Genomic DNA, 27,609 nt, shown 5'->3' on the forward strand with positions numbered 1-27,609 from the left:
AATGTGAAATTACTCTGTGAAGCACTTTGTTAAACATCAATCTGTGCTGAAAGATAGAAAAGCAGAGCTTCAGTATCACAGTCAAGGTTTGACTGCAGCTAAATTAAAAAGTAAAACAAGATGTGGGGAAAAAAAACATTTTAGTTGACAGAAAAAAAATAAAGAATAAACTTAAAAAGTAAGAAAGAAAAGAAAACCAACTGAACTTTGTGAACTTACAAAACAAAACAAACCAAAAAAAAGCAAAGTTACAAATGAAATCTTCTTAGTTTTAATTATCTTTATTGGTTTGGTAAAAATTTGTCGGTGTAACCAGCCTTTACCGAGGCCGGCATGTTTACATAACTGTGAGCCAGCTGCCTTTGTAAAGAGCTGTGTTTGTATTGAAGCATCCATTCTGCTTTGCCTAAATATTTCCACTGATAAAGTCTCTCCATATAATCATAATTAGAAAGAATAAACTGTAAGCTAACAAAAATAAAAATAAAACAAGCAAACTCACTCTGAAAACTAAGTGAAACTCAACTGCACTGAAAACAAAAACTCACAAAACAAATAAAATCAAAACTTATTAAAAAATGAAAATAAAACTACAAAACACAGAACTAAAACCAAAATAAATAAACCAAAATAAACACACTCATCATGTTAAGTGACTTTATGAAGTGTTTGAAGTGAAAATTCAGTGAAACAATAAGCGCACTCCTCAAACACCACGGTGAAAATAACGTTTAAAAGTAACCAAATAAACTTGCATAGTTCCCATTTCTGTATAGCTGTATATCCCAGATTCTGTAAAGTTATTTATTTCATATTCTGTATAGTTTTTCATATTTATATTCATATCCTGTACATAGCTTGTACTCACTACAGCCTGTACATACTTATAGTTATAGAATATTCACAACATACTTCATACCGTGTACATTATAACATACCATAATAGACCCATTTCTGTAATATACTCACATATCTATATTATTGCTAATATATATTGTAATATATCTATATCACTAAAGCACTTCTGGATGGATGCAAACTGCATTTCGTTGCCCTGTACCTGTGCATGTGCAATGACAATAAAGTTGAATTCTATTCTATTCTATTCTATAAAGCATTATCTGGTTTTTAAAAATATAAAAATTCCCTACTGTTTAAAAACGTGTAATTTACACACCTCATCTACCTTACAAAGCTTTTGTACTACTTTGCCTTTGATGTTTAAATATTTTTCTAATGTTATTTTCTTAAAATCTTCACATTTTTTAAATGTATTATTTAAAAATAATTAAAGTAAGAAAAGTATGAAAAAAATTACAAAGTTTGTTCACTGATTCTTTTTACTATAATTCTTTCACTGTTCAGTGATTATTCGTTTGAACTAGTGCATTTTAATTACTAATTATTGATTACTATTACAGGCATTATTGGCTCAGTTAAGCTGCCACTGCACAAACTAAAATAAGCCGCTTATTAATTGTTATGAGTCAAACTGACAGTTTGATAATAGTTTTTGTTCTATTTATTTTTAGTAAAATACTGATTTTTATTTTTCCAACCATGTGTTTTTTTTTCCAGGCAAATAAAGTTAAATGCAGCAATAATTATCCTTTAAATAGCTGTTGATAAAATTGCACCAATTAAAAACCATTAAAAACCAACAAGTTCAGCCTTGTTGCTCCTCCCTGGAAGCTGTTTATCACCAAAGTTTCTTCCCCCGCAGTTACTCTCCATCCCCGCCCAGCTCTGCCCTCCCCTCCTCCCAGCCCCTCTCTAAAACAGCCCACCCATCTGGTCTTCTTTCTGCTGGCCCTCTCGCTTCTTCCTCGCTCAAATAAAGGTGCCAATCACTATAATTGGCACCCTGCAGATCGATTGTCCCTGTTTGGAAAGGTGCCCCTCACCAAAGTCTGGGCTTACAGGGGATATATGTGGTATTTTACCTTCACGGCTTTGAAAGAGTTATAACTTGTTCTTTCTTTGCACATAATTCTTCACACTGACATGTAATTTGGGGGACTTTTGGTAAGAAATAATAAAAATGTGATTCATGTGACATGTCTGCGTCCGCGTGACCCAGCGGTAGGTGCTACATCACAAAGGGTTCATAACAATCTTGGTGAATCTCAGACTGCCCTCTGTGAGGACCAAACATGTTCAGTATCTTTAAACTGGAAAAGCTAATCACAGCTATTTGTCATGACTGAAAGATCTTCTTTTTTCATTAGGGAATAAAAACGGGTTACAGGTGGGTGAAAAGTAGCTGTAAGTCCAGTTTTTGTGGGTAGAAAAGGGGATAAAATAAAATAACCCTTACACATTTATTGAATTATTCTATGATTAGATATTTTTCCTACTTATTTCTTGCCTTTTCCTTTATAAATATACGCTGGTTGTTAGGGCTTACCATTAGAACATGGTTACACTGGCTTTAATAACAAGAGCAATAATAATAATGCCAAAATATACCCTCACTGTACAGAATCTTTTAAAGCACTGCTCTTTGCATTTAAATCCGAGGTTTGTTTAGGGAAAACAGACCAATGAGTTTATAAGGTGTCAGCAGCGCTCTTCCAATTCTTCCTCTAATTTGACCTTCTCCACTATAATAAATATTTTTGCAATTAAAAACATCAGATTATTATTTCATACAGGCAGAATCACATGAGTCATTTCACATTTCGTGAAGTATATTCTCATCCAATTAATGTCCCAAGGACGTGCCAATTCAGGCTTTGTGCGCCACCATGCAAACCAAAACATAATTAAAGTGTGAGGAATTTAAAAGGCAGCACCTCCACAGAAAGGCCTGGAAAAAAAGAAGAAATGAGCCGTCCACTGTTTTGATTTGCCAAGCAAATAGGGAGAGGCCAAGGTTTTTAATAAAGCTGTAAGCAAGCTAAGGCACTTTCAAAATGCTCGGAGTGGATGGAGGAAGCTCAAGCACGCAGATGTTGGTCATGTTTGTTCACTGACAAAGACAAACGAAATAAGCCTCTGCAAGGACTGTGGATTACAAATACTATCACTCACAACAAACTGTGAAATAACTTATTTTTTTTGAGGGGGGGCATTAATATTAATATTAATTATTATTTTCTTTATATTCACTCTTTAAAGTTGCATTTTTGGCCCTGAGGCAGGCCAGAGAATGAGAAATAAAACAGAACACAGGAGGCAAATTACATAGACATATATTTATATGCATATGAATAAAAATACATATACATATTGTACAATATCTTGGCAGAGCGTGAAAACTGCTCTGTCAGCCCAGAAACAGAAAGTAAGCCTCTTTAAATAAGTGCAAAATGTTAATGAGACAAAGAATTGTAAAGCATATATAAAGTCTTTTTTTTCCGAACTTTCTTTCACATTTTGTTTTTCCTGTTAAAATCACACGGAGCAGACATGGAGATAACTTGTGCAAAGACCCATTTATATATATTTATATATAAATTTATATCTATGTACATACAGTTTGTTCATCATAAGAAGTAGCTGGTGCCATTAGCTTGACATTAAAGTACTGCTCAAAGAAAAGAAGTTAGGGCCTCTGCAGGACCTAGGCTGTGCATAAACCAAAGAGTAAACCAAGCAGAATCAGTTTGTTGTCTTCAAAATAAACGGAACATTTTTCTCACAATCTCAAAGGACGAGAGCCGCGAGGAGGCCCGCAATGTTCCTGAAATGGTGGTCTCGCTTAAACAAGTGCAAGATGTCACACACGCAACAAAAGCAACACTTCCACGCTTCAGCTGGAACGAGAAAAAGAAACTAAGACGAAGGCTTTGTTGAACTGATGCAAAGCTTTACCCCATTTCCTTCTGTCAGGGAGAAGAAGGGCCGTCTCACTCATCCGGCTGTCCCCCCTCAACCTGAAGCCTGCATGAGGACGCATTACAGTAAGTCCAGAAAGCATTCAGTGGCTGAAAGTTGAGGGAAAATATGGAGTTTGAGATTTCTTTTGCAACCACTGAACATTTTCTGTCATCTCACATTGGATGGGAAATGAGCTAAGAAGTTCAGTGTCTTCTGTCTTGTGCAGCTTAATGCAAAACAGTAGAAACACTTTTTTTTAATATCCACCAAAAAAAACAAAAAAACAAGAGAGAGAGACAGCAGAGGAATGAAACAACCTGGCTGTGAGAAAAAGACAAATAAACGAAAAGACTACATTGGCCCTACACGAGAAGCAAGCCTCCTTACCTCTCAGCTCCATCTCTCTGCTCAATATTTGATGCCAGAGCATGTGAATTATGGATGGTGCTTATAGAAAATAATACAGTGTTCAACAACATCACAGGTGCACTGCTACAGAAACCTACGAGTAGATAACAGGGGGATTTTTTTCTTTCTTTTTTTTTATTGCATCGCTGCTGGGCTCTAAACACAGGAGCAACAACAAATCACCAGCTACTGGCTGCTGGTACACGGGTGCAAAAAGGCCCGGTGAGCTGAAGGTCAGAATCTTTCCTGCACTCAGAAAGAAATGTATGTGCAGCCAGAAACATGCCCGGCTGTTTTAAACGTAGCCCCGGCCTTTACTTACAGGCACTCTTTTTCTTTTTTTTTTAAAATTGATGTCATGGCAGTGTCCTTTTTCTTTTTTTTAGCACATGTCAGGCCATCTTCAGTGAGTGTAAGAGAAAGAGAGCAGGAAATAAAACTCACAGTGAGGTGAAATTTAGAAATGAATAGATACATGGGAAAACAGACGAGAGACGGGAGTGAAAAGGGGGCAATAACTCATCTGACACGCACAAATTGAGGGCAAACTGTTTCGAATAGCAGGCTCTCGCGGTTGATTCTGATTTGCTTTGGACAACAAGGAAACCTGGACAAATGGCATCTCATGGGGAAGAGAAAAATGAAAAATACAGGTCATTCAGCCACTTCCTTCCTTCTCATTCAGCCCTGAATGAATCAGACAAATGCTCTGTTAGTTCTAACACGAAGAGGGGAATTTAGCTTCAAATCAATCAATTAAAGAATGCAGCTGAAAGAAAGCTGCAGATTATTTCAGGAGGGGAAATAACTTAGGATGTATTTTTCCTGGCTTTAATTCTGAAAATCACCTTCCTAAGAAAATAAACTTCTCAGGAAGGGTGAGGGGGTGAAAGTGGAGGAAATACAGGATGATGTAGAAACGCCATAAAAACATAAAGTGCTTTCAATGAGTGGTGAACGCAGACAGGCTGAGTTAAAGTGTAACAGTAGGGCAAAACAGGGCGGCTGAAGGAAAATCAACAGCCTGAGATTTTCTCATGTAACGCTGCGGCTTACTGTATCCTGAAAATGTTCAAAGAGATTAAGATTAGGGATGTGATGACCCGGTAAAACAGTACTTAAGTAGCTTTCATGTTGTTGTAACATTTCAAAAATAATAATTAAATAAACAAACCTGAAAAAATAGAAAAATTACACTATGGGTTATGAAACAGCAAATCCTACAGCTGTCAGGAAATCCAGCTGTAGGAACCTCTCAGAGCAACGGCCAGGTGTTTGGGGTGTTCAAGCGGATATCCTCTTTCATCCATTCATCATAGCCGATAAATTAAAAGAAGCTAATAAAAACTAAGGGATCATCACTACATAGCCAATGATTCTGCAAACAAAGACCTTCTTTTATCCTCTAAATGGACCGTTTACCTCGGTGCGACCAAAGCAGACCTCGAGCAAAAACCAGAAAGTTTCCGGTACCAAAAATCTGCATATTCATCAGTTTTTTAATCCAAACTGCAGCTGCAGCTAACGTTTTTCATCATCAGTTAATCTGACAAATGTATGTGAAAGGTTAGCGCTGCGGTCGCTGTACCATCACAAATCATCTCGTTTGAAAAGCTGAAACCAGAAAAAGTTACAGGTTTGTTTTGTTGTTTGTTTGTTTTCTTTTGCTTGAAAAGCGATGATAAACAAGTTATTATCAAAACTGTTGATTCATTTTAATGTGTGATGACTTAACGATGGAGATGCAGCTTAAGCGCAGAGATCTCTGCGCTGAGAGTCGGTGCTTATTCTTTACGCCTCTGAAAACTTTCTCGGTCTCAGCGTCTTGAAGACAAGATTACAAGGTCAAACTGATACCGCTGGCCCGGGTTCAAAGGTCATCTCTCTCAGCCCGACCTCCACTTACTTCACCGGCCAGAGAACGCACGTGAGGCGCTTCTCGAGGCTTTATCTGTAAACGCTCTGGCAGACACTAACCAGCCTTCTTTTCAGCTTTCTTTTCATGTTAAACTGTTAGATCTAGATATGTGATTTTTGCACCATTTGTCCAGATCCTACCACATTATGTTTCATACACAAACACAACCAAAGAAACTTTTACAAAAACTACAGCTGGACACCAAACAGACTGATATTAAAATGCTACAGTTCTTTTTTTTCTTCTTATTCTTATTATTATCGTGAAAACACATCAACTAAAATCAAACATGGCCACGTGTACAGGAATAGAAATGTGTACATAAAGCTCTCTTTGAAATACCGCTCTTCTCATTTTTTGTTTTGTTTTTCTTTTTTTAATCCTGAACAGTAAATGAAGGCCTGTATAGAGAGAAAAATCACACACACACACACACACACACACACACACACACTGGACAAAAAGTGAAGAGTCGCTTAAAACCACTGCAAAGAGAGTGGTGATAAAAACATCTGCCTGTCGGAGTTCACGCAACATACACACATGGCATTTTTTTTTTTCAAAAATCCACATGTTTGTTTTTTTTATGTGGGAGGGTGAAATCATCACTTCCTACCACATCAAGTCCTTTTCACCATTTTGTGTCAGTGTGCCAAACAGTGCAGTGGCACAAAATGGTGCTGTAAGAAAGCGACTTCCTCTCTTTTCTTTTCTTTTTTTCGCACTTCTATGAACCGGGCTGCTTTCTTGCCTCACTGCAGCCACTCAAGAGTCAAACAGGTGGCGGGGAGAGAGACTGAGGAGAAAAACTCTTCCAAAGACGAGCCCTGCTCCCCCAGTCGTCCCCTGAAAGAGGGGCATTACACTTAAGAAACTGTCTTCTTCCCACCCAGGTCTGCCTCCTTCCTGTCCAGCCGCATGTACGGCTCAAATGCTGAAGAGCCGCAGCCGTAGGAGGACGACAGTTCATGGTGAGCGCTCCCCAGGAGCGGCATGGAGAAGCAGAGGGGGTGAGGTGGCGGGACACCCAGCCGCGGGGAGGGCGAGGTGCCCCCCAGCGAGGGCAGAGAAAGCCCGAACGTCCCTCCTGGTAGGGAGCTGGGAGGAGTGCTGCTGCTGATCCCTGGAGAGGTGGAAGAGCCTCCACCCGGGCTGCTCAGCAGGGAGCCATTTGCTGGATGAGACGGAGGCCCCAGGAGAGAGTTGGGTGGTGGGGGGGCAGGGCCTGACAGGAGGCGCCCCTGCTCTAGGAGGCGCAGGATGTTGCAGGTGGCCAAAGACTCAGACGTGGAGGAGGAGCGCTTGTCTGAATCCTTGGTGGTGTCCTTCTTCTGTTTGGTTCTGCGGTTTTGGAACCACACCTTCACCTGCGAAGGCAAACACAGTCTGTCAGCGGTGGAGTCGGCAAAAATGTTACGAGAAGAACTGAGAGATGATTTTGCCAAGACTCAAAGAATAGGACCAAATAAATTTTCAATCACAGTCGTGAAAACCCTGATTTTATTGCACCTTTTCTTCATTCCAGCACTGGAACGTCTCCAGAATCATCACACTGATTCACTTCATGCCAAAAGCTACACAGCTCCCAAAGTCTGAGGACACTTTGTGACCTCAAGTGCGCTGCAACAGCAAAACCAGTCATAGCCTCAGAACTCCATGAAGAACAAACAGAGATAGTTTAAAATCAAGGCAACAGCAAATGGATCAAATCTGTTGTTTCTGTCTGCAGCTTTGACCACGATTTTGCCCACTTTGTGGCCCTAAGAGGTTTGAAACGCAGAGTCTCAACTGAAACACTGGAAACTAGAATGCAAAAGGAAAAATAAAGTGAAAATTTGAAGCTGAAAGAACAAAAACGCTCTCGAAATCGTTCAGTTTCATCGTTCACAAGACATCGTGTTAACTGCAGCCAAACAGCAAAAGCTTGGTGAACTCTGTCTGTCCTTGTCTGCCATATTTAATTAATGAAGTGCAGCTTTAATGTACAGTATGCTTAAAACTTAGGAATGGCTACGGGGAGGCTGATTGAAGGGAACATAGGGGTCACAGGGTCACAGCTCATAGAGAGACACCTCTGTAAGGAGTCACCCATGAAAAATGTATAACATCCTGACCGAGATACAGCTAACTCCGTGTTTCGCTGCAGGTTCACTGTATCGCAGAGTGTGGCGCTAAAACGAGCAGCGTAATAATTCAGCATTTCCAACAAGCTCTCGGCTTGGTCTAATCAAAAATGAATCAAAATCATCAGCAAAAGGAGTCTGAAACAAGTTCAGGAGAATTAGGAAAGCTTCTGTGGAACGAGACGTTGTTACTTACAAGTATTCTCGTTTGATCTTTACTTAAGAACTACAATTCAAATTAAGGTTATTTCACTTTAATTAAAAAAATAATTAAAATGTTGTTTTATTTTTTAAAATTTTAGCAATTAAATTTATTCTAGTTCATTAAAAATAAAAGTTAGGAAGCTGTATGAAAATAATTTTAAAAAGAAGAACTGGAGCAAAAAACAACTGAAATAAAATAAAAGAGACTTGGAGTATGTGGTTAAAAAAAACTGTTTGACTGATTTTCACCCCTGAGACATGTAAAAAGAAAACTTTTAAAAAGTTAACTAAAACTAAATAGAAACTAGGAAATCCCTCCTGGAAACTGAATCAAAAACAAAATAAGTAAATACATTAAAAGCAAAAATAACTCTGTGGTGTCAGATGTGATTTAGCTTAACAGCCTAAATACTAAAGCTGCTACGCAATGCTCCGTTTGTGCTATAAAAAGCAGTAACTAGAAGCAGCTGTTTTTAATTCTCGCTTCAGACTTTAAAGCTGTTTTGAAAGATTTCAAAGTACATCGACATATAATGTTCATTTACATATTTTCAGTTTCAATTCATCAGCAATTTATAGAATAATTAATCTACAGATTTATTTCTGAACTAAATGATAATCAGGAAGAAAAAGATGCAAATGCAAATCTGAGCAGTTTTTCTTTCAGCTAACTTCTCACAAGCAGCTTATTTTCTACAGGTGGTGTTTCCTTACATGTCATCCTACCTTCTGATTACTTCATTTTGTTGCTGAGGTTGGAAACCAAGCTAAACTAAACCAAAGAGATCTCCCCAGGGATTTACGGTATTAAATAATATTTGTTAATCATGCCTCGTTTATCGCCCCACTTCTTCTCCGCTCACATCTATACGGTGTAAATTTATCCAACATTACACAACAGACGTTCCTAGAAATCCAGTAATCTAATCCCTGGTAAGAGGGAATTCCTGTTACAGGAGAAACATATAAACCTGTGAAGGATCTGCAGCTCATGGTAAAAAATAAAAGAAAAAAATACTTTCATATGACTGTGTTGATTGCACAACAGCCAAATGACACATACGAAGGAACGTAAAGCTACGTGAGCATAGATCCACAGAGAAGTTATGCGTAAACTGGACCCACACAGAAAGTGGTCACATGACCCATCGCTCTGACAGAGGGTCTCATAGGAACCTACAGGCTTAAAACACCATTTCAACTTCATTTCATCAGGCTCACTGAACATGTTTGGCCTGATCTTAAACCTCATTGCTGCTGAAAATCACTGCAGTCCACTGGTAGATTTCCAGCTGCAAGTAAGAAAAAAGGGGAGTCGTCATGACCTGGGGTTTGTGTTGTGTTTGAGCAGAAACAAATTAAGAAAAGAAAGCACAGCAGCTGTGTGCTGAGATGGACTCGATCTGGATGTCTTCTGATGCCTCAGGGGCAACTGACAATGTGTCTGTGGTTCCTAGAAAAGCTATTAATGACTAAGCCTGTGACTGTAAATGCAGAGAAGTTTTTAAAAAGATCACATAAAAAATTAAACCGACTCCACGCGATGGCCGCTGGTGCAGACATGACTGGTATTGGCCTGTTGCTTTAGTACTAAGAAGGTAAATGATCATTGTGGAGAGCAAAAGAGGAAATGTGTTTGCTATAAAGCATTGGATAACCATCCTTTGTGACTTAGCCATTAATTTGGCCTTTTAAATCAATCTGCATTTTTTACTTCTTAATTAACCTCCGAGGACCTGGCGTCCACATATGTGGACATCACATTTTGGGTTATTTAGACTAAAATACTCAATTTTGCTCTACTGATATCCACTTATGAGGACATTATACTGCCATTGTTCTATAAAACTTTTAAACGAATATCCTCATATGTGGCTCTTATGTTTCTTAAAAACAAAAAGAAGGTTAAAAAAAAGTTGGTAATTCTTTGTTTTTACATTCATTGGGCCCCAATGACCCCAAATATCAAAGACAAATTAAAAATGCGTGCCGTGGAAGAGTTCTTAGGAGGTTAAGAATAACCAGACTTTTTTGGCAAGTGTTGCACTTCCATGACAAGCAGATATCCCGGGTAAAATTTCAGTTTCCATCTGCTGATCATAAAAAATGCAGATCTGACCAAATCAAATCCCTAGAAATGTGTCCCATGCCACTGGAGGCTTCCATACATGCTCATCTAATCCCGACTTCTGTGAGATTATGGGACATTTAGGGGTCTAAGTAAGAACTCAAGGGCACTTTGATGGTTCCTACGTACACATTTCGATCCTTCCCAAGGACCCTGCGGTCCTTCTAGACTCTTGCTGAGAGACGCTTTTGTTCAACTGGTATCAGCTAACTCTTATCTTCCAAAACATCAGAGCAATCCAGTAAGGCAATAATCTAAAGCTGTTCATTTTTATTCAGATAGTCAGTCTGGCTGGTGTTAACTACAGTGTCACTGTAACAGCTACTAGTTCAAGTGAGATCATAGTTCCAGCTACTGACGTGACACAAATAATGAGATCAGAGAGGATCCAAAGAATCCCACAGCTCAGAGAGAAATACTGATGCAAGCACATCTTACTGCAAAGACCCAAACGAGGCGCGGGGGGGGGGGACGGGACGTCAGAGACGGAGATAAGAGGGGAGAAGAGGGGAGGGACAACAGGAGGGTGGGAAAAGCATCAGAAATGATGTGTGCAGCATCATGTCCTTCCTTATAGTCCAGACTTCGTCCTCGTTAGCTCACACACGACCCTCTAAGACCTCTCTCTGTATCTTCACATGCCTGCCAAATATCCAGTTAAAGGCTTTCACTATGGAGCAAAATCCCTTTCCTCTACCCTCATTGACGTGGGCGTGGCTTCCTCTCCTGCTCACATCAGTATCCTCCTATCCACTGCTCCACACAAAAGGAGGGAGGGGTGGAAAAAAAGCTTTCCGATGTTTTACAGAGGGAAAATGATGAGAGGAGAAGAAAGCAAAGCTGCCTTTGGTACATCTACACTATTGGATGTAAATCCTTTTTTAATGGGATCCAGGGTTCAGCGTGGAAGCAGAGATTACCGAGGGAGATCTGGATCGGGTGTGACCTGCATTTGCCCTAGACAGGCAGACAGGCTCACCCTCTGCACCACGCCCTAATGCAGTACAGGGGGCATGGTCGGGGCGAGGGCGAAGAGTTTAGGACTGAGTCCTCCATGAGGTTATATTTAAAACAATCCAGCTTACGAACCAATATCCATCTCATTGTGTTTTCAGCCCAGACGTCCTTATCACTACATCATGGAATAACAAGAGCTTCATAAATAACTCCTCCTCAAATGCCATTAATGATGAAGAAGAGCTGCTAATAAAGGATCAAATGTTTCTTACATTGGTTGAGCACTCGCACTGAAGCCTTTGCATTAAAACCTCACAAACACATGCTTTCATGCTTTGAAGAGACAGTAATTTACTATATATTATTGCTTTTATAATTATTATTAATAATCACAACTCTGTGGAGCTGTGGTACGCTCTAAAACAGTCTTTTATTAAACATTAAGAAGTTGGTTTATCTATTAAATGATATTTACAGGTGCAGGCAGGCTTTTTGTGAATGTTCTTGTGTGGAAATATGTCATTATGTATATGGCTATTTTGAAAAAAAAATCACATATGCATGTCTGTCTTGACCAGTGGATCTCTAGTTTAGTTTCCAGCGCGCACGTCACTTCTTCTCCCTGAAACCAGCCAATGCTGAGCAACAAAACACAATGTAAACAGTGATGGGGTAAATTCAGCCAGGTTGGGGTACGTTCAACAAAATGGAGAGATGATGAGGCCGCCGGGCACAGGTCAGAGGCCTTCACCGTGGTTACAGCCAGCTGCAAACAGCAAGGTGGGCAAACCGGGTTAGAGGTAGAAAGGTTAAGCCAGATCAAGACCCAATGTACAGATCAAGTGGGCATATGTGTGTGCACCTAAGCTTTGCTGTATCCAGCTAGAGATGGAGAACTGGAGATCATGAAAAGATTTATTTGTGTTTAGATGCATTTATGATTCTCAATTTCTTAATGTTTTTTTTTTGTTTTTTTTTTTGCACTTTGACCCTTTTGTTGTATGCACTTGACCCCCCCCGCACGATTGAAATCATTAACTACAACATCCCAGCAGCACTCTCTGACTGTATAATGGCTGTGTAATGCAAAGTGAAATGCGGCGCACTTTCTACGACTCCTCCACCCGCTTGTTGCTCCCACTGTGACCCTGTTGAGATCCCCTGATCTCAGGCATGTGACGAACACACAATGAAAACACTTTTCCATGGAGATTGTACCAGGCGCACCAGGGGCCACTGAACCATATATAATGCAATGATGGATGCTCAACTGTATGTAGCGCAATAGGCCACTGGCGAGTCAGCTGTACTGTATGCGATGGGTTGGTAGCGGCTAGCTAATGGGCCGGACCAACTATCTATTATAAACTTACTGTCCTTTTAGTTTGGGGAAACTTACACTAATATCTATAAAACTGTTTCACAAAGATGATCAGTCGTATTTATGTCTCTGCACCTAAACTTAAAACTCACCTGTCCGTTTCAAAATAACCATCGTTATATTTGCTCACTTCTTAACCACTACCCTGACATTTGAATCATTTACATGCTTTTATTGTGAAGCCCCGTGGAGCGTTTGTTCTCAAATGCCTGCATAACCATGTTGTTTTAGCAGATGGCATCACGTCACACCGACCCTGGCCTCTCTCCATTGGCTCCCTGCATGTTTTACTTTAACGCACAGCAGAAATGCTCCTCCATCAGGGCCCCTCAGCTCTGCACAACCTGCCTGAGGAGAGACGCTTTAAACCGTCGAGGACTTCCTTAAATCACTTCTGAAAGCATATTTTGATAAACTCATTAACGCAGTGCTGTTGTTTATTTTCCACTGTCTTGTTTGTTGTCTCCACTGTTGCTGTAGCTTTTATAGCTTTTATTCCTTGAATGGTATTTATTAATATTATTGACATTTTGCTTTTCGCCCCTTTCCCCCCATTAATGTTTGGCTTTCTGTTTTCATTTACCTCCTGTGTCCTGATTTTGTTCGTTTTTCAAAGCACTTAATAATAAGTCTTTTTAAAATGTGCTCTATAAATGAAGTCATTATAATAAAATGAAGTTTTTATGTACACACAGCAGAGGATGTGATCTCCTCATTGTTTCTGGGTATTTCAATATCACTTCTGTCGAGTATCAAAATGTGTGGTTGCAAAGAATCCCAGAATCTGCCCGTTTGAGGTTAAATGTACCAGATTCGATCATTTAAACACGTTCATGCATGAAAAAAATAGTAGTAGTATTGTATTAAAAGTAAAATCACCTCAGTTTAGGACTAGAAATCATTTTCACCTGCCTGATATTCACATCTCCCCTCCAAACTGTTGTCAGCAACACATTTCACCTGACCTCTAAACCTCAGAGCAGCTCCAGGTTCACTCAGAGGTTAACCTCGTTTTATAGAATCGCTGTTAGACATGGCTGCCTAATCCTCCTTAGCACAAAAGCACTCGGGACTGTTATGAGGCCCACCTCTCTCACTCTCTCTCTCTGCCCCTCCTTCCTGTCCTCTGTCCAATGACTGCTCTCCGTTTAAGCCATTACCTCCTCCCCGCGCACACTGCAACGTTAGCGATACACCGCACGCATTCAGCAAAAAAAAACTGGTCCATGACTTTTTGTGCATGTCACCCCGCAGTCACTTGAATTTCCCATCGCCTTCGGCACATGGTCTCGTCTTGGCTGCGCAGCCTCGTGATGCCCAAATCTGTGACAGTTGTTATTTTTTTTCCATCTTTCTGGGGAATCACAGCTGGTAAAAGCAAGCTACAATAAAGCGTGACTCTACCTTATTCTTAGATTTCATGTCTGTGCATGCATCACCTATAGCACAGGGGGTCCCGCATCTCCTCTGCTCAGCGGCTTTCCTGTTAAAGACTTTAGAGTGTTTTAAATGAGCCAAAATGAAAGCATGTAAAGCCATCTATGCTACTAAAACACTGTCGTTAAGGCCACATTTTAGATACTTGTACTCATCAGTATTTGACTGGATTCATTACCTTCTAATTTATTTAATTTGCTCCGCCTCCACATTTGCTCCGTTTATCTGACTGCTTCCCAGCATTCCCATTTTCAACCACAGGAGTCATTGCAATTGTCAAACTGGAAATCTTACCCAAAAAATAAGGGCCACATGGGAGACCTTTGACCCCTCTAATTGTCTGGCAACTTGGGGTCAGCTTTGTGTGTGTCTGTGTTTGTGTGAGTGTTTGTGCACATGAAGTGAAAACCTCTTGTATCCAGTTCTGCTGATTTCCTATTTCCCCATAAGCTGAAGGATTACAAGTTGCTCCATATGTTTGTAAAATTACCCTCTGCTTGGCTTCACACACTCTTCACTCTGCCAGAAACTGATGAAGCAAGTCAAATCAATCTATGAGAGTGATTAGGGACAAAGGCGGCGAAGAATTAATTGCTGTTATGTTCTGATTACCTAATCAGTTGATTAGATAATCAGAGCTTCACAGGTTTCTTCCTGACCATCGCTAAGTTGGACAAAGTTCCCATTTTGAAGACGACGCTCGAGTTTTAGGTCACTGCGGAGCGAAGAGGAAAGAGTTTGTTTCTTTTCAGCACCAAGTCCAAACATTTAATCTGAAAGCACAAAGGCAGCAAGTGTCCGTCTTTCTGTCTGTCTGTCTGTCTGACAGCCTCCCTTCCTATCTCTTTCTCCATTCTGAGTGTTTGGACAATCGCCGTACTGTGCGGCCGCCTCTCTGCTACATCTGCAAAACTATACGTAATGGCCAGGCCCTCTACGCTCCAGACGATCGGCCAGACAACGTCTGTCTGGGCCGTCATGGAGAACAATACGCACAACGAGCACATTCACTGTAAGCAGACACCCGCAGGAGCACGGCTCGTCGTCTTGTCTCAGAGGAACATAGCTGTCTTTCAGGGATCTATCGGCATGTACGTAAAATCACTTTCTGCTCATGTTATCAAAAAAGGAATTTTGTATATCTAAAGGAGGAAAATCGGATTTCCCATAGGGCCTAATCAGGTCCATAATACACCTCTCTTGCTATTTCCCACTAAAACATTGACCGTTAAATAATATCATGCAAAGAATTTTGCACAGTTGCACAAGCAAACGGTAACTTCAGTTTCATAAGAGGTCAGAAAGGTTCATCGAGAGCCACGTTTCTCTCCTTTTACCCTCACATAGTGCTCAACATAACAATTATTAATTCGTTAATACATTTTATTTATGAACCACTTTGCAAGCTGCTAAGAGAAGCCTTACACAACCGGTTACAAAGCCAAAGTTACAGGTTTTGGGATCCACATTAGATCATCTGTGACCTCTGACCCCTCTGCAGTACAGTAGGCCACAAAACAAAAAGCAACAAACAGCATCATTTGAAGTTTTTACAGCCATTAAACTGCTCTCCAGGCTGTTTGGCATCAAGAGACAGTCCATCTGAGAGAAAAGACATCAGACAGGGCAACAAACAAAGCATGACACTCATTTTGGGTGACTTATACACCTGCAGCTACATCTGAGAGGTTCACTCTAACACTGGCTGTACACTTCCTTCCATCTATCCAACCATCCACCCATCTTCTACCACTTATCCAGGGCTTCAGGTCACTGGGACAACATGAGCCAGTCCCTGGCTACCGCCTCCAGCTCTTCCAGGGGAATAAAGAGGCATTCCCAAACCAGGTGGATTGCAGGTTGGACATACCCAAAACACATACACACTAAAATGTGCTTCTTTTACAGAGTGTTTGGAGGCCAGCAGGGACAGAATCTGACTGGGCCAGAAAACACATGCAAATCATTCGTGTGCACACTCACCTGAGAGCTCAGTGAAGAAAACAAACTAAAGCAGACTGAATGATTTGTTTGGGATAAAAACAAGAGAAAGTTAAGAGCCGATCTGTGAACGAGCTCCACCTGCTCTGATCCAACACTTTTTACATGAAGCCAACTTTGTGTCCCACATACTAAACAATTTAACGGACAGCACACTGCACTGCACAAAACATAAGTTTTTTAAAAATATATTATCACAATATTCTTTTTTAATTCTCTTGACACTGAAATACCTTAATTTACACAAAAAATCTTCTCATACTCCCTTCTTCAATTTTTAAAATAAATAGGCAGTGGAGGCTGATAAAGAGAAGATATAGGAGACACTTTAGACTTAGATTTTACTTTCTGTACACGGAGAAAAAAAAATCTAAGGGTTTGTAATCACAGTCCTAGATCCTGGAAGAGATTTATTTTGGAGATTTTTTACGTTTCTAACAGCCAAATGTTAAAAGATGTCTAACAGAAATCTAAAATCAGTGTTTATTTGCGGTGCATTCAAACAAATATGTTAAAAAAAGGTGTGCATTTGTGCTAGCATATGCCCAAATGTGCTCTGTTCAGTCAGCTATAAATTATCTATAAAACACGATCTCATCCCTGAACTCTCTTCCATTTGAGGCAGGATTACACCACAGCACAGAAACCATTAAATCCACAGCTTTCTGTGGAAGGGCTGCAGACAACAAAAGGCTGAGACAAAGGCAACCTGTACTTCATCTGGAGGGCAAACACACCACTCGAGCTAGTGGAGAGATTTAAAGAACACACAAGTTTGTTTTTCTTTGTTTTTTTGTTTTTTCCTGGCTGAAAATGTTGTACATGCTTTTATATATTTTTTTTTTTACATTTTTCTAATGCTGACAGGCCATGTGTTTCGTCTGGAAGTGTGAGGTAGAATACACACAATAACACACACACATAATGTGTCCTAAAATACAGACGGTTACATAGACTTTCACTGAATCAACTGATTTCTCTGACTGCCATCCTAAAGCAACTCCACATGCAGGAACACACCTCCATAAACATCCATCAGTCCTCCGTTATCCAACCAAAACTGACCATGAAGGTAACAGAAATGGAGGCTTCATGTACAGTTCAGGCTTTGTGTGTGTGTGTGTGTGTGTGTGTGTGTGTGTGTGTGTGTGTGTGTGTGTGTGTGTGTGTGTGTGTGTGTGTGTGTGTGTGTGCTCCAGCCCTTCCTGCTGTGTTGTCCAGTAGCGGGGAGCCACCTGCCGGGATGAAGGGGGAGCTCTGAGCTGGTAACAGATTACAGAGTAACGCGTTACAACAGAGTGAGGGCCACGAGTGACCCTCTTTACACCTGCTTTGTTCATACGTGGACTCAAATGTTTCAATGAGGCTGAAGTCTTCGGTTTCTCTGAATTGTTTCAGTCAGAACAATTTAAGAAAAATAACTGTAACTGTAACCCTCACAAATAACACCTGTTCTCTTCTCTCTCACCCTGCTCTTTGTACTCTTTCAGCTCAATGCAGAAAAATCATATATATATATATATATATATATATATATATATATATATATATATATATATATATACGAATAAACTAATTTAAAATTAACTTCTTCCACACTAACAGAGCTCCACCCATTTTTATGGATAAATGATTGCATATGAGAAGAAGATTTACGCTTTCAAACTCGGGCCAAAATCACCAGAATCAGATTTGAAAGAAAGTGCAAAGTTTACATTTACGTTTTGGAGCTTGGAACACGTGAGAATAATAGTTTTGATATTCAGATGCTGATCAACTGCTGGAAGTGACTTTTACTTCTTATTTATGTGTTTTCTATATTTTTATATTATATGAATCAATTATGGAAATTTGTGTGTTTGTGAGCTGATTCAGGGTCAGCTTGAATACAAGCAATACCGGGAGTTAGGGATTTTTTTTTTTTTTTTTTTTTTAATTTAATTTAATGTATTTATAAATGTATTATATATTTTTTTATTTAGTCTTTTTCATTTCAGTGATCACTTGATACAAAAGAGTTTTGCATAAAAAATAACGATGAAAGATGTACAGAGAAATACGCACATTTTCACCATATTTTAATTGGAAGTTAATCATCATCTAAAAGTCGATCATATTCCCACCGAGTAAACAAAATCGAAACTACCCCAAAACATGGACTTTATTCTAAAGTGCTTTAAGCCCTGAGGCCTTCTGCTGTTTTTGCTTTCCAACAGAAATTGTTCACGATAGATAGATAGATAGATAGATAGATAGATAGATAGATAGATAGATAGATAGATAGATAGATAGATAGATAGATAGATAGATAGATAGATAGATAGATAGATAGATAGATAGATAGATAGATAGATAGATAGATGTAATTGAGTTCCTTTTAAACGTAACGCTCTTTAATTGTAGCATGAAAATCAGATTACTGCTCGAAAATCTTTAGAAGCGAACTCAAAACATCAACAAACACCATAAGTCACCAGAAAGCCAGAAAAACATCTCCAAACATCTTCCTTAAAGGGGGTCTGAAACTTATAAGAGCTCCTATCTTTCCTTTGTGATTGGTCGCGATTAGCCTTGAATGGTGCATTTGCCTAAAAACATGGAACCGCCACCGATAGAAAGAGGATAATAATGAGGAAGAAAACGCCTCTAATGCCAACTAAAAGCCTTTCGATCACGCTTAAAAGCTGTTCCCATAGCATTAAGAAATTTCGACTCCGTGGGTTTAATATTTCACATTAAAGAGATTTTTTTTCACTTTTTTTTTCACGTCACTTGAAGGCCAGACAGTTTTTCATTCAGCCAATCCTCAGCAGCAGGAAGCTGAGGCCCTCCCATTAACACCCCTATATGCAGCGCTAATGAGGGACACAGTGGCTGCTCTGTGTTTCACACACGTCCATCCGACCACCTTTATTTGTGAGGGCATGTTTTGAGGTACTTCACAATTGGTTTGCTTCGCGCACGACGAAGATGCGCAAAAGTGCTGCGTGTTTTTGCTTGCAACTAGTGCTTTCACGCAGGCGACGCGTCTCGGTACACAGCAGTGTTAAATCGACACTAGAGAGTGGGTCCACTCCTCTGAGTGTTAAATATAACACTGTTGAGTGTTAAATGAACACTTTTGACAGTGTTATATTTTTAAAAGTAACCTAGTCAGTGTTGAAGATTAACAAAGACTAACACTGAGCAGTGCTGATTTTCTAACACTGAAAAATAACTCAAAATGTTAGAAATATTCCAGTGTTTATATATATATGAAAAAAACATGAATATTAAAAAGCACACATTTGGACAGCAGAAGTCCAACTCACCTGTTTTAATCTTTAACATAAAGTGCATAAAGTGAAGTTACAGAGGATATAAGTTAATGCTGATTTACATCTGCGCCAAGCTTTTTATTGTTCTACATATGTCAACTTGTCCTTCAGCCAACAGTTTAGCCAGTTGTAATTTGTAATTTAGGGACAATTCTCTGAAACCAGCTCATTTTTAGAAGAAAAGAAAGAAACATAAAGCCTGCTGTGCTGCCGCTGCTGCTAATGCATAACTCCATACAGCTATGACCTCTGTGGTTGGGCAGGAATGAATGACGGGAGGTGGGTTCAGGAAAGAGTGCCATGAAATGTCACGATCTATTTTTTTGTGTTACAAAAACACCAACCCCCACCACCACCACCAATCATTTTCTGTAGTTTTTTTGTTCACTGTGTGCTCAGCCTTGATTCTGTGTGGTTTCTTACCAACGTACAACCAAATAAACTGAATTAATAACTATGTATTTACATTTTAATTATATTTCTCTGCGTTTGCTGACAATTAAAACAATTTGAAAAGACATAAGTGCACTTTGATCGTAACACACAAGCAACTAATGTGCATCCACATGTGTCACGGAGATGTTGACTCACCAAGAGGCTGTGGTTTGAAATTCATCAAAAAATGCATATATACCTAAATGCAGGCAGAGGTATTTTAAAAGCTCCAAAAATGGACTTGTGGTAGATACTTATTGATCCCATCACTGTGAAAACATGTGTTCTTGAAAACGGACATAAATAAACAATTTTCTGTGGAAAGTTATTCTGAGCTTTGCGACTCCTCGTTTGCGATTGGTCGAGGAGCCAATTAAAGATTCTGCTCACACCTGTGCTCACAATTAAGAAAACATCTGTCTGTCGCTAATCGAACCCCCGCTTTAGCTAGCCAAGTATAGCAGAGGGCTGTGATGTTATTAAAGTAGCCTTTGTTATGAGATAAATGTATTGGCTAGGAACCGGCTACTTAACTTAGTAGCTAAGTGCATAGTTGGAGAAAATTTTGTCACGGCTAATTATTTTTAAATATTTATAAACCGTTTTGTTTTGTATCATTTTTTAAAAGTATTTTTGGTCCAGAGCAGCTAGCTCCGTTTTGGCCTTACCTGCGTTTCCGACAGATTCAGCTGTCTCGCGAGCTCCGTGCGCTCGCGCCCCACTACGTACTGGCACCGCTGGAACTCGAGCTCGAGCCGGTACAGCTGTTCGGCCGTGAAGGAGGTCCGCGTGCGTTTGGGCCGATCCAAGTCCAGGCCCTTGGGCAGGACGATCTCTCGGATGGTGCCTTTGGCGTCTGTCCAGAAAAAGAAACGTCGATTCGGTTAAAGTAAGTGTTAACGTGAGGCTGTGGTGGTTATAACATAGCAACAGATAGCTGCTGAAAACGAAACAGAGAAAAACAGCTAAAAACTAGATTAATCGACTTTCCAGCAGCTGCAGACTTCAGAAACAGAACTATAAAGATACTAAACCGGCCAATATACGACTTCAGAGAGAAAACACGGAGGCAAACAGACTCTGTTATCAGTAATGAGCCTGGGTGTTAGGTGTTGTAAATGATGGCACATACTTTTAATGGTATGTTAGTTGGCTCTTCATAACAAGTAACCGAGTCACTGCCTTTAATCCACTCCCTGACGTTTCTTTATTGAACCAACGTGCCATGTTATCATTAAAACTGAATTAGTTGGGTTTAAACTTGCCCTGCGCCCAAAACGCAGGGACATACATGAGGCTTGTAGAGCTGAGGGCCATGTTGGGTTAACGTGCGTAAAAGATAAATAAATAAATAAATTTTAAAAAACCAAATTTGTGTGACGCATTGTCAAATTTATGGTACTGCGAGTATTTGGCTGTTGGTCAGTTCCTTTAAAAAAATTAAGTGTTGTATCACTTAATTTCTGCCCTGGGTCTTAAACAGAGCTACTAATGTGTTTTGTAACACTGCGACTCAGCTGCACAGAAGCTCTCTGAGCATCGTTTCCACTCCAAGCACCAGGACTGCGCGCCGTTATCTGCCCCGAACATTAGTTAGCGCGCACGGTTTCTATGGGTGGCAGCTTTCCTGCTTTTTCCTTGTGTTGACTTTTAAGTATTATTGTTTCATGTTTGCCATGACTTTTTTCCCTCCCAGAATAATGAAAACACCGGGAAAAAAATAATAATAAATAATTTCATACATTGAATCAGACCTAGTGGAGAGCCGAAAATTAAAAAGTCCTTGATAAAAAAAAAAAAAACCCACCCGTATTTCTTAAAAAAGAAAAAATTAAAAAGTTTGTTTGTTTTGTTTTGTGTTTTTAAACCACGTGTCCAGCCCGTGTATTTGTGGTCTCACTGTAGCTACGAATATTTGTTCGTATTTATCACAACGAATGGATGCACCGGCCAGACATGATCCCGTCGTTGTCCACGGTTTTTTCAGGTCATAAAATATGTACTCCAATAAAATATGAAGAGCTTTGAATAAAATATGAAACAAAACCGATTGAACTGGAGGCACATAGTGTTTTCTACGGGCAGGACATTGCTAACGGTAAGAGAAACGCATAGTGTGCGTAAAAACAAAACTCGTTTTTTTCTTTTGTTTGTTTTTTGTTGTTGTTAAGCTGTGCAGTTACATGGACTTGTTCGGCTCCTATAAATGTCAAACACCCTCTTCTTTGTAACGTGGAGTTGAAAATGTAAATAAAACACAGCAGGTAAGTTAAAATGAGGATTGTTGCGTAAAAGACAAAAGGCGGGTTGTTTTTGCGTTTTGGTGACAATTAGAAGCGTCTGTGAAACGCCGTGAATTCATCAGTTATGGTCCCTGCACGCCATGAGCTGTACTGAAAACGCATTTCAATCCCAGCCCTACCAACAGCTCAAACACAAGTGTTTGGTTACCCCCAGGTCCCTGATGCATAATGAGCTCTCCGTCTTTACGCACACATAGTTTATTTGCATAAAGTGTAGCCAGGCAAGAGAAAGGAAGGGGGAAAATCTTCTCTTCAGAGAGGCTAAATCTACTTAAACACAATCATACAGTACATACAGTTTAGATATGTCCTTGGTCGAGCAGCTCGAACTGAGCAAATATTTGCAAGCAGAGGAGGAAGCCAGCGGCTGTTTGCAGACCTGCTGACCTCTCGATGACCTCGGTGGCTCCGCGGAAAAGCCGGCCTCAGCTCGAAAAACAAATCCTACCGACGTTTAACCACACACTATCCCCACCTAAATGGCCTCACAGATCTGTCCTCCAGGCCTCTTTTTCTTCTCAGATGATCAAACTGAGGCAGCACAATAAGGACCGTATGTTCCAGCACTAGGGAGTGACGAGTGCTGAGGATTCACAATGAACACCTGACTGCCAGATCTCTTAATACAGAACTACGTTTGATTCAGTATGTCCATAAATAATCACAAACACTATTTTACATACAGATAAAACGCTCGAATAGAATCACCCAACAATGTTTAATTATGTGCAACAAAGAGTCAGAAATAAAGAATGACTCTGTTATTAATAAGCCGTGTAGGTGCATTTCTACAGGAGCACAGACGGTTTTTAGACCTCTTACATGGACATTTCTCTCCCTCTTCCTGCCATAGCCCTCCTAGTGAACTGTAGTAATTTTAATATTCTCTAAAGCTAAATATGCTAAATATGCTTTAGTGTGAGCCATGACAGCGCACGACAAAACGCTCGATGAAAGCTAAAACTAAACCAGCCAGCAGCCACAACATCCTCAGCTTTCTATAACCTGAAAACTGATAGGCCGACATACCGAGTCTGCCCACAGCGGTTACACACTCCTGCGAAATAGATCCCCATCGAAATAACGCTCAGATTTTATTTTATTTTTATTGTCCTCTCTCAATGCAGAGAAGCTGATGTTTATGTTTTTTCATAAATGAAATGCATTCTGGGAAAAAAAATCCATGCAGGAAACTCTTACAATGGCTCACAGTTTTCAAATATTCTAAGTATAAATCAATATTTTAAACGAGGTTAAGACAGTTATTTCATAACTCAAATTATATAATTTTAATTTAATTTGCAGCTGGCCTAAAATATGTCTAACTGCTGTTTTATGTATGTTTGTGTATTTTACATACATTTAAAAAAGTACATCATGTACTTTTTTCATATTTTTTTAGCTGTCATCGGAACACATGATTTAAGTTCTCTTTTTATGTTTTCCATGACTCTGAAAGAACTACCAGCAATCATTTACGAACTTTAAGGATTAGAAACGGATGTATTTTATTTTATTATTATTTTTATTTTCTTCTTGACTTCATATTTTATCGGAACTTATTTTCTCACGATCTTACCCAGATTTCTGACCTCCTGCAGGAGAGTGTGGACTTTAACACTTAATGAAATATTATGTATTAATATTTGTAATAATATAATGTTACTGACAGAAAAGGCAATACACACACACTTATGTGTGTTTATTTTGTGTGTGTGTGTGTGTGTGTGTGTGTGTGTGTGTGTGTGTGTGTGGTGTGTGTGTGTGTGTGTGTGTGTGTGTGTGTGTGTGTGTGTGTGTGTGTGTTTTAAAATATATATCAGTTCTTTTGCACAAACAGCGCGACTTCTCCCTGATTTTAAGTTTTAAGCCTTTCTTTTACTTCCTGCACCTCTCAGCTGTGATTTGAAGCAGCTGCACTCACTATCGCTTAAAGGCAAAATATCCCTGCTGTTAGGAAAATATAAGGCATCATCTCACTGAAGCAAAATGTCCCTGTTTTCATTATTGATTGGACTAATTAATTTTTTATGCTCTCACACGAACAAAGGTGCGGCCACAATTGATGCAACCAGTATTAGTCGATGATTTGTCTCAGAGGTTTAAGTTTGCATAAGTATGCATAAGTAAAAATGACTTAGAAAGCGAAGGTGTGTTTACTCCCCTACTGTTGCTGTTTAAAACTGTTATAGTTAAAGTGCACGCCGCCTGTTGTTACTACAATAGATACTTTTTTTTCTTTTTTTCTGGGTCTCTCTTCACCAGATGTGTCATGCTCACATCATACGCTTTGTTTAGAAGTTCAAGTGTGTGTTTGATAAACTTTCACAGTTTTGACTCCATATAAACACAAGTGTTTCTTCTTTTTATTTAATAGTTTGATATGATATTTAAAACATTTCCAGGAAAATTCTTACCACTGTCTAAAGTGTGTATATTTTATTTTAAATGCATTGCCTGGCTGCACTGTGTATCTGAAGTTAGTCTATAATCTAAACTGTTTTTGTTGTACATCCACTTAATTTATTTATGATACTCGTGCGTAAAATTTGACAGATCTTTGTCTGATCAGCAGTTTTAAGCACAGGACTAATCTCTTCGTTTTGTCCACTCACCTCTTACTAAAATTCTCCGGCAGTAGTCAGGGTCCACTCCCAAAAGTTTGTCATGCCCGTCTTCGCTGGAGGAAGTCGGCGTGGATGCTGATGTTCCCGGGGTGTCGGTGGAGCTCTGAACCGGAGACCGGTTCCCTATCTCGGAGCGACACTTTGTTTCCATCCTGTCCGGACACAGTGGGTTGGGACCACAGCGGTGGTTCCCATCGCCCATAGTCGTGGCCTGGTCAAACATCTACAAGTAAGTTACAATCTATAAGATTAGCTTTATCTCTCCCTCCTTACGTCACTTCCACTCAGTCCTCTCTTTCTACTTTCTTCACCTCTTTGAAAATGTTCTCCAGAGACGAGGAGAGCATGCCCCCCTCTCCCTCCAAAATAAAGTAGATCCAGTTACAAAGGAACCATGTGGTCCTGCAAAGGGACCGTGGTGAGCTTCAGGTGTTGCTGCATGACGCACGGTCCGGAGTCCAAAACCGAAGCAAGAGTTAGCCGGGCCTAGGGGGGGTGAGAGCGAGAAAGAGACCTCGATATCTTTTCTCTAACTATACGAGGTGCAGGAGGAATGCATGGTGCGGGCTGCAAGGGGGGCAACAAGATCTACGGAGGAGCGGGGAGGTGCCACTCACACACTGCTCACCCACATAGAAATAAAGTGTGAGGAGGCGCTGAAAAACCCCCCCACAGCGGCCACAGTTCACCGTGCAGAAGTCAGGAAGGAAAGTTTCTCCTGGTTTGTCCAGCGCAGCAGCCTGTTACTTCACTCCTGGTCAGATCGGCTGCCTCTGCAGATCCGTGACTGCATGTTGATGATGATGATGATGGTGAGATGGTCACATAAGGGGGTCGTCCTTCTCCTGCTTTTGAAAGGCGCACAAACAAAAAAAATGTCTGTGTTGAGACCCTTCTAGAGGGGAGTGTCGCGTAATGGGGTCACATTTGCTCGCAGAGTCTCGAGCACTCTTGTTGGTTTGTTGACAATTTGCTTTACAGCTGAAACATCACGTCTGAGCGGGGCGGCTCGAGCACCCTGCCTACATCAGAGCAGGAGAGACGGTGCTGTGTGGATAGCATTTGTGGTGACACGGTGCACTTTACAGAGGCAGGAACCAGACGTCATTTCCTGCCCGCACAGAGTCGCTCTCCCATTGGTCCACCGGCAGGGCATGTTTTCACTAGAGGATAAGCGGCGCTGTGGACTGCGATCAGGCACAGAGATATGAGACGATTGTTTTTTTTTCCTGCAGTATTTCTCTGGAAACAGCCCGAAGAAGCAATGCACGGGTTTCCCTACAGCATCAGCACCAGCTCTGACTTTTTATGTGTGTTTTTGTGTTGTTGTACGGCTGAACTCTGAGCTCCTCACTGCGGTCCAGAAAAACAATGAGTGCAGATGCACAATGAACAGTTCTGACCCAGTAAGGTAAAGCCTGAATTATTCTCAATATGTCTCAGTTTAGCTCGATTTTTTTCCCTCACTCGATCAGAGGCACTAGCAATTCTCAATGGAAGCCTCTTAACACCAGGAAGAAAAACATATATATATTTGAGCTGTGCAGTAAAATATATGCTTAATTTCCTGCTTATTAAATCCTGGATGTTCTTATCGGTCTTTGCCACATATTGGGAATAAACAGAAAGCCCCCTGCCCTGCTCGCATGCTGTGAGCGTTTCTAAATCTATTCTTCATTCACATGAACCTTCGAGTTCCCTTTTTCTTATTGAAATCAAAATATTACGATACTAGTCGTTTTTTAAAACCGAAATCATGATTTGGGGCCATTAAATAAATTTCTATATTACTAGACTGTGCTGTGCGTTGAGGACAGAGTCGCTTCAATACGCAGAACCTCAAAAACTGAGTTGGATTTTTTTCTGAGAAAGTTGTTGTGCCCCTGAATGTTGTTGTGATGAGGCCATAATTTTGTAAAAAAATAAATAAAAAACAAAGCTCATAGCTAAATAAATAAATAAAATACATGTATTTTTTTAAATGTGTGGTATCTACAAAATATTTTATCTGCATAGCTTTAGTTCAGAGATTGGATTTTTAGCTTCCAGCCAAAAGCAGCTGTATCCTGAGGATGGATGCAACAGCAGCAAAACACGTGTTTTGAAAATTTAATCCGGTGCCATAGTGTCACAATCTCCACTCTGAAAATGACCAAAGAGTTAAACCAACTGTCTGAATAGGCGTTCCGGTTATTTTGTCCACCCCCTTAGCCTGCACAGAATTGTCTGGTCTTTTGTTTATGATATGGATGGTAAGCACACTGCACGCTGTTAACACACAAATCTGTCACAAGCACTGAGATGAAGCAGCACAAAGTGAGGTTACAATTTGTTTTCCATTGGAGATAAAGCGGCTCATTGCCAGCGCCACTGTATATGCGCGGAGTCATCTTTTCACCGGTCTATTTTCTTCTGCCAGCTTGATGTTGATGGTGCAGCCTGTAGTTTGTTGTGATTGTGAGATAATTTCAGTCGCGGGCGCAACTGAAACATTGGATGGAATTTCCTCTTTACAGGTGAAACGTGTCTGAAAACAGCGCGGAAAAAG

At 40.2% G+C, this 27,609-nt stretch overlaps 1 protein-coding gene across 1 annotated transcript; it reads right to left on the reverse strand.

The window, feature by feature from the left end:
• Positions 1-3,178: 3,178 nt before the first annotated feature.
• Positions 3,179-26,119, reverse strand: vax2 (ventral anterior homeobox 2). Its single transcript, XM_004570718.3, has 3 exons — positions 25,050-26,119; positions 20,800-20,987; positions 3,179-7,515 (listed from the first exon to the last, which is right to left on the reverse strand). The coding sequence occupies exons 1-3, from the start codon at positions 25,282-25,284 to the stop codon at positions 7,015-7,017; spliced, it is 924 nt and encodes a 307-aa protein (XP_004570775.1). The 5' UTR covers positions 25,285-26,119; the 3' UTR covers positions 3,179-7,014.
• Between the last annotated feature and the right edge of the window lie 1,490 nt (positions 26,120-27,609).

Source organism: Maylandia zebra, linkage group LG3 (assembly GCF_041146795.1).
Source record: "Maylandia zebra isolate NMK-2024a linkage group LG3, Mzebra_GT3a, whole genome shotgun sequence".
NCBI classification, from domain to species: domain Eukaryota; kingdom Metazoa; phylum Chordata; class Actinopteri; order Cichliformes; family Cichlidae; genus Maylandia; species Maylandia zebra.

What these genes read in the sequence shown, in the direction of transcription:
- vax2 (XM_004570718.3), bottom strand. Translation starts at nt 25,284, where the DNA reads ATGTTTGACCAGGCCACGACTATGGGCGATGGGAACCACCGCTGTGGT. An exon ending in CCGGAGAATTTTAGTAAGAG is followed by an intron (nt 20,988 to 25,049) that starts GTGAGTGGACAA and finishes TTTTCTGGACAG; the next exon opens with ACGCCAAAGGCACCATCCGA. An exon ending in TGAATCTGTCGGAAACGCAG is followed by an intron (nt 7,516 to 20,799) that starts GTAAGGCCAAAA and finishes TTGCCTTCGCAG; the next exon opens with GTGAAGGTGTGGTTCCAAAA.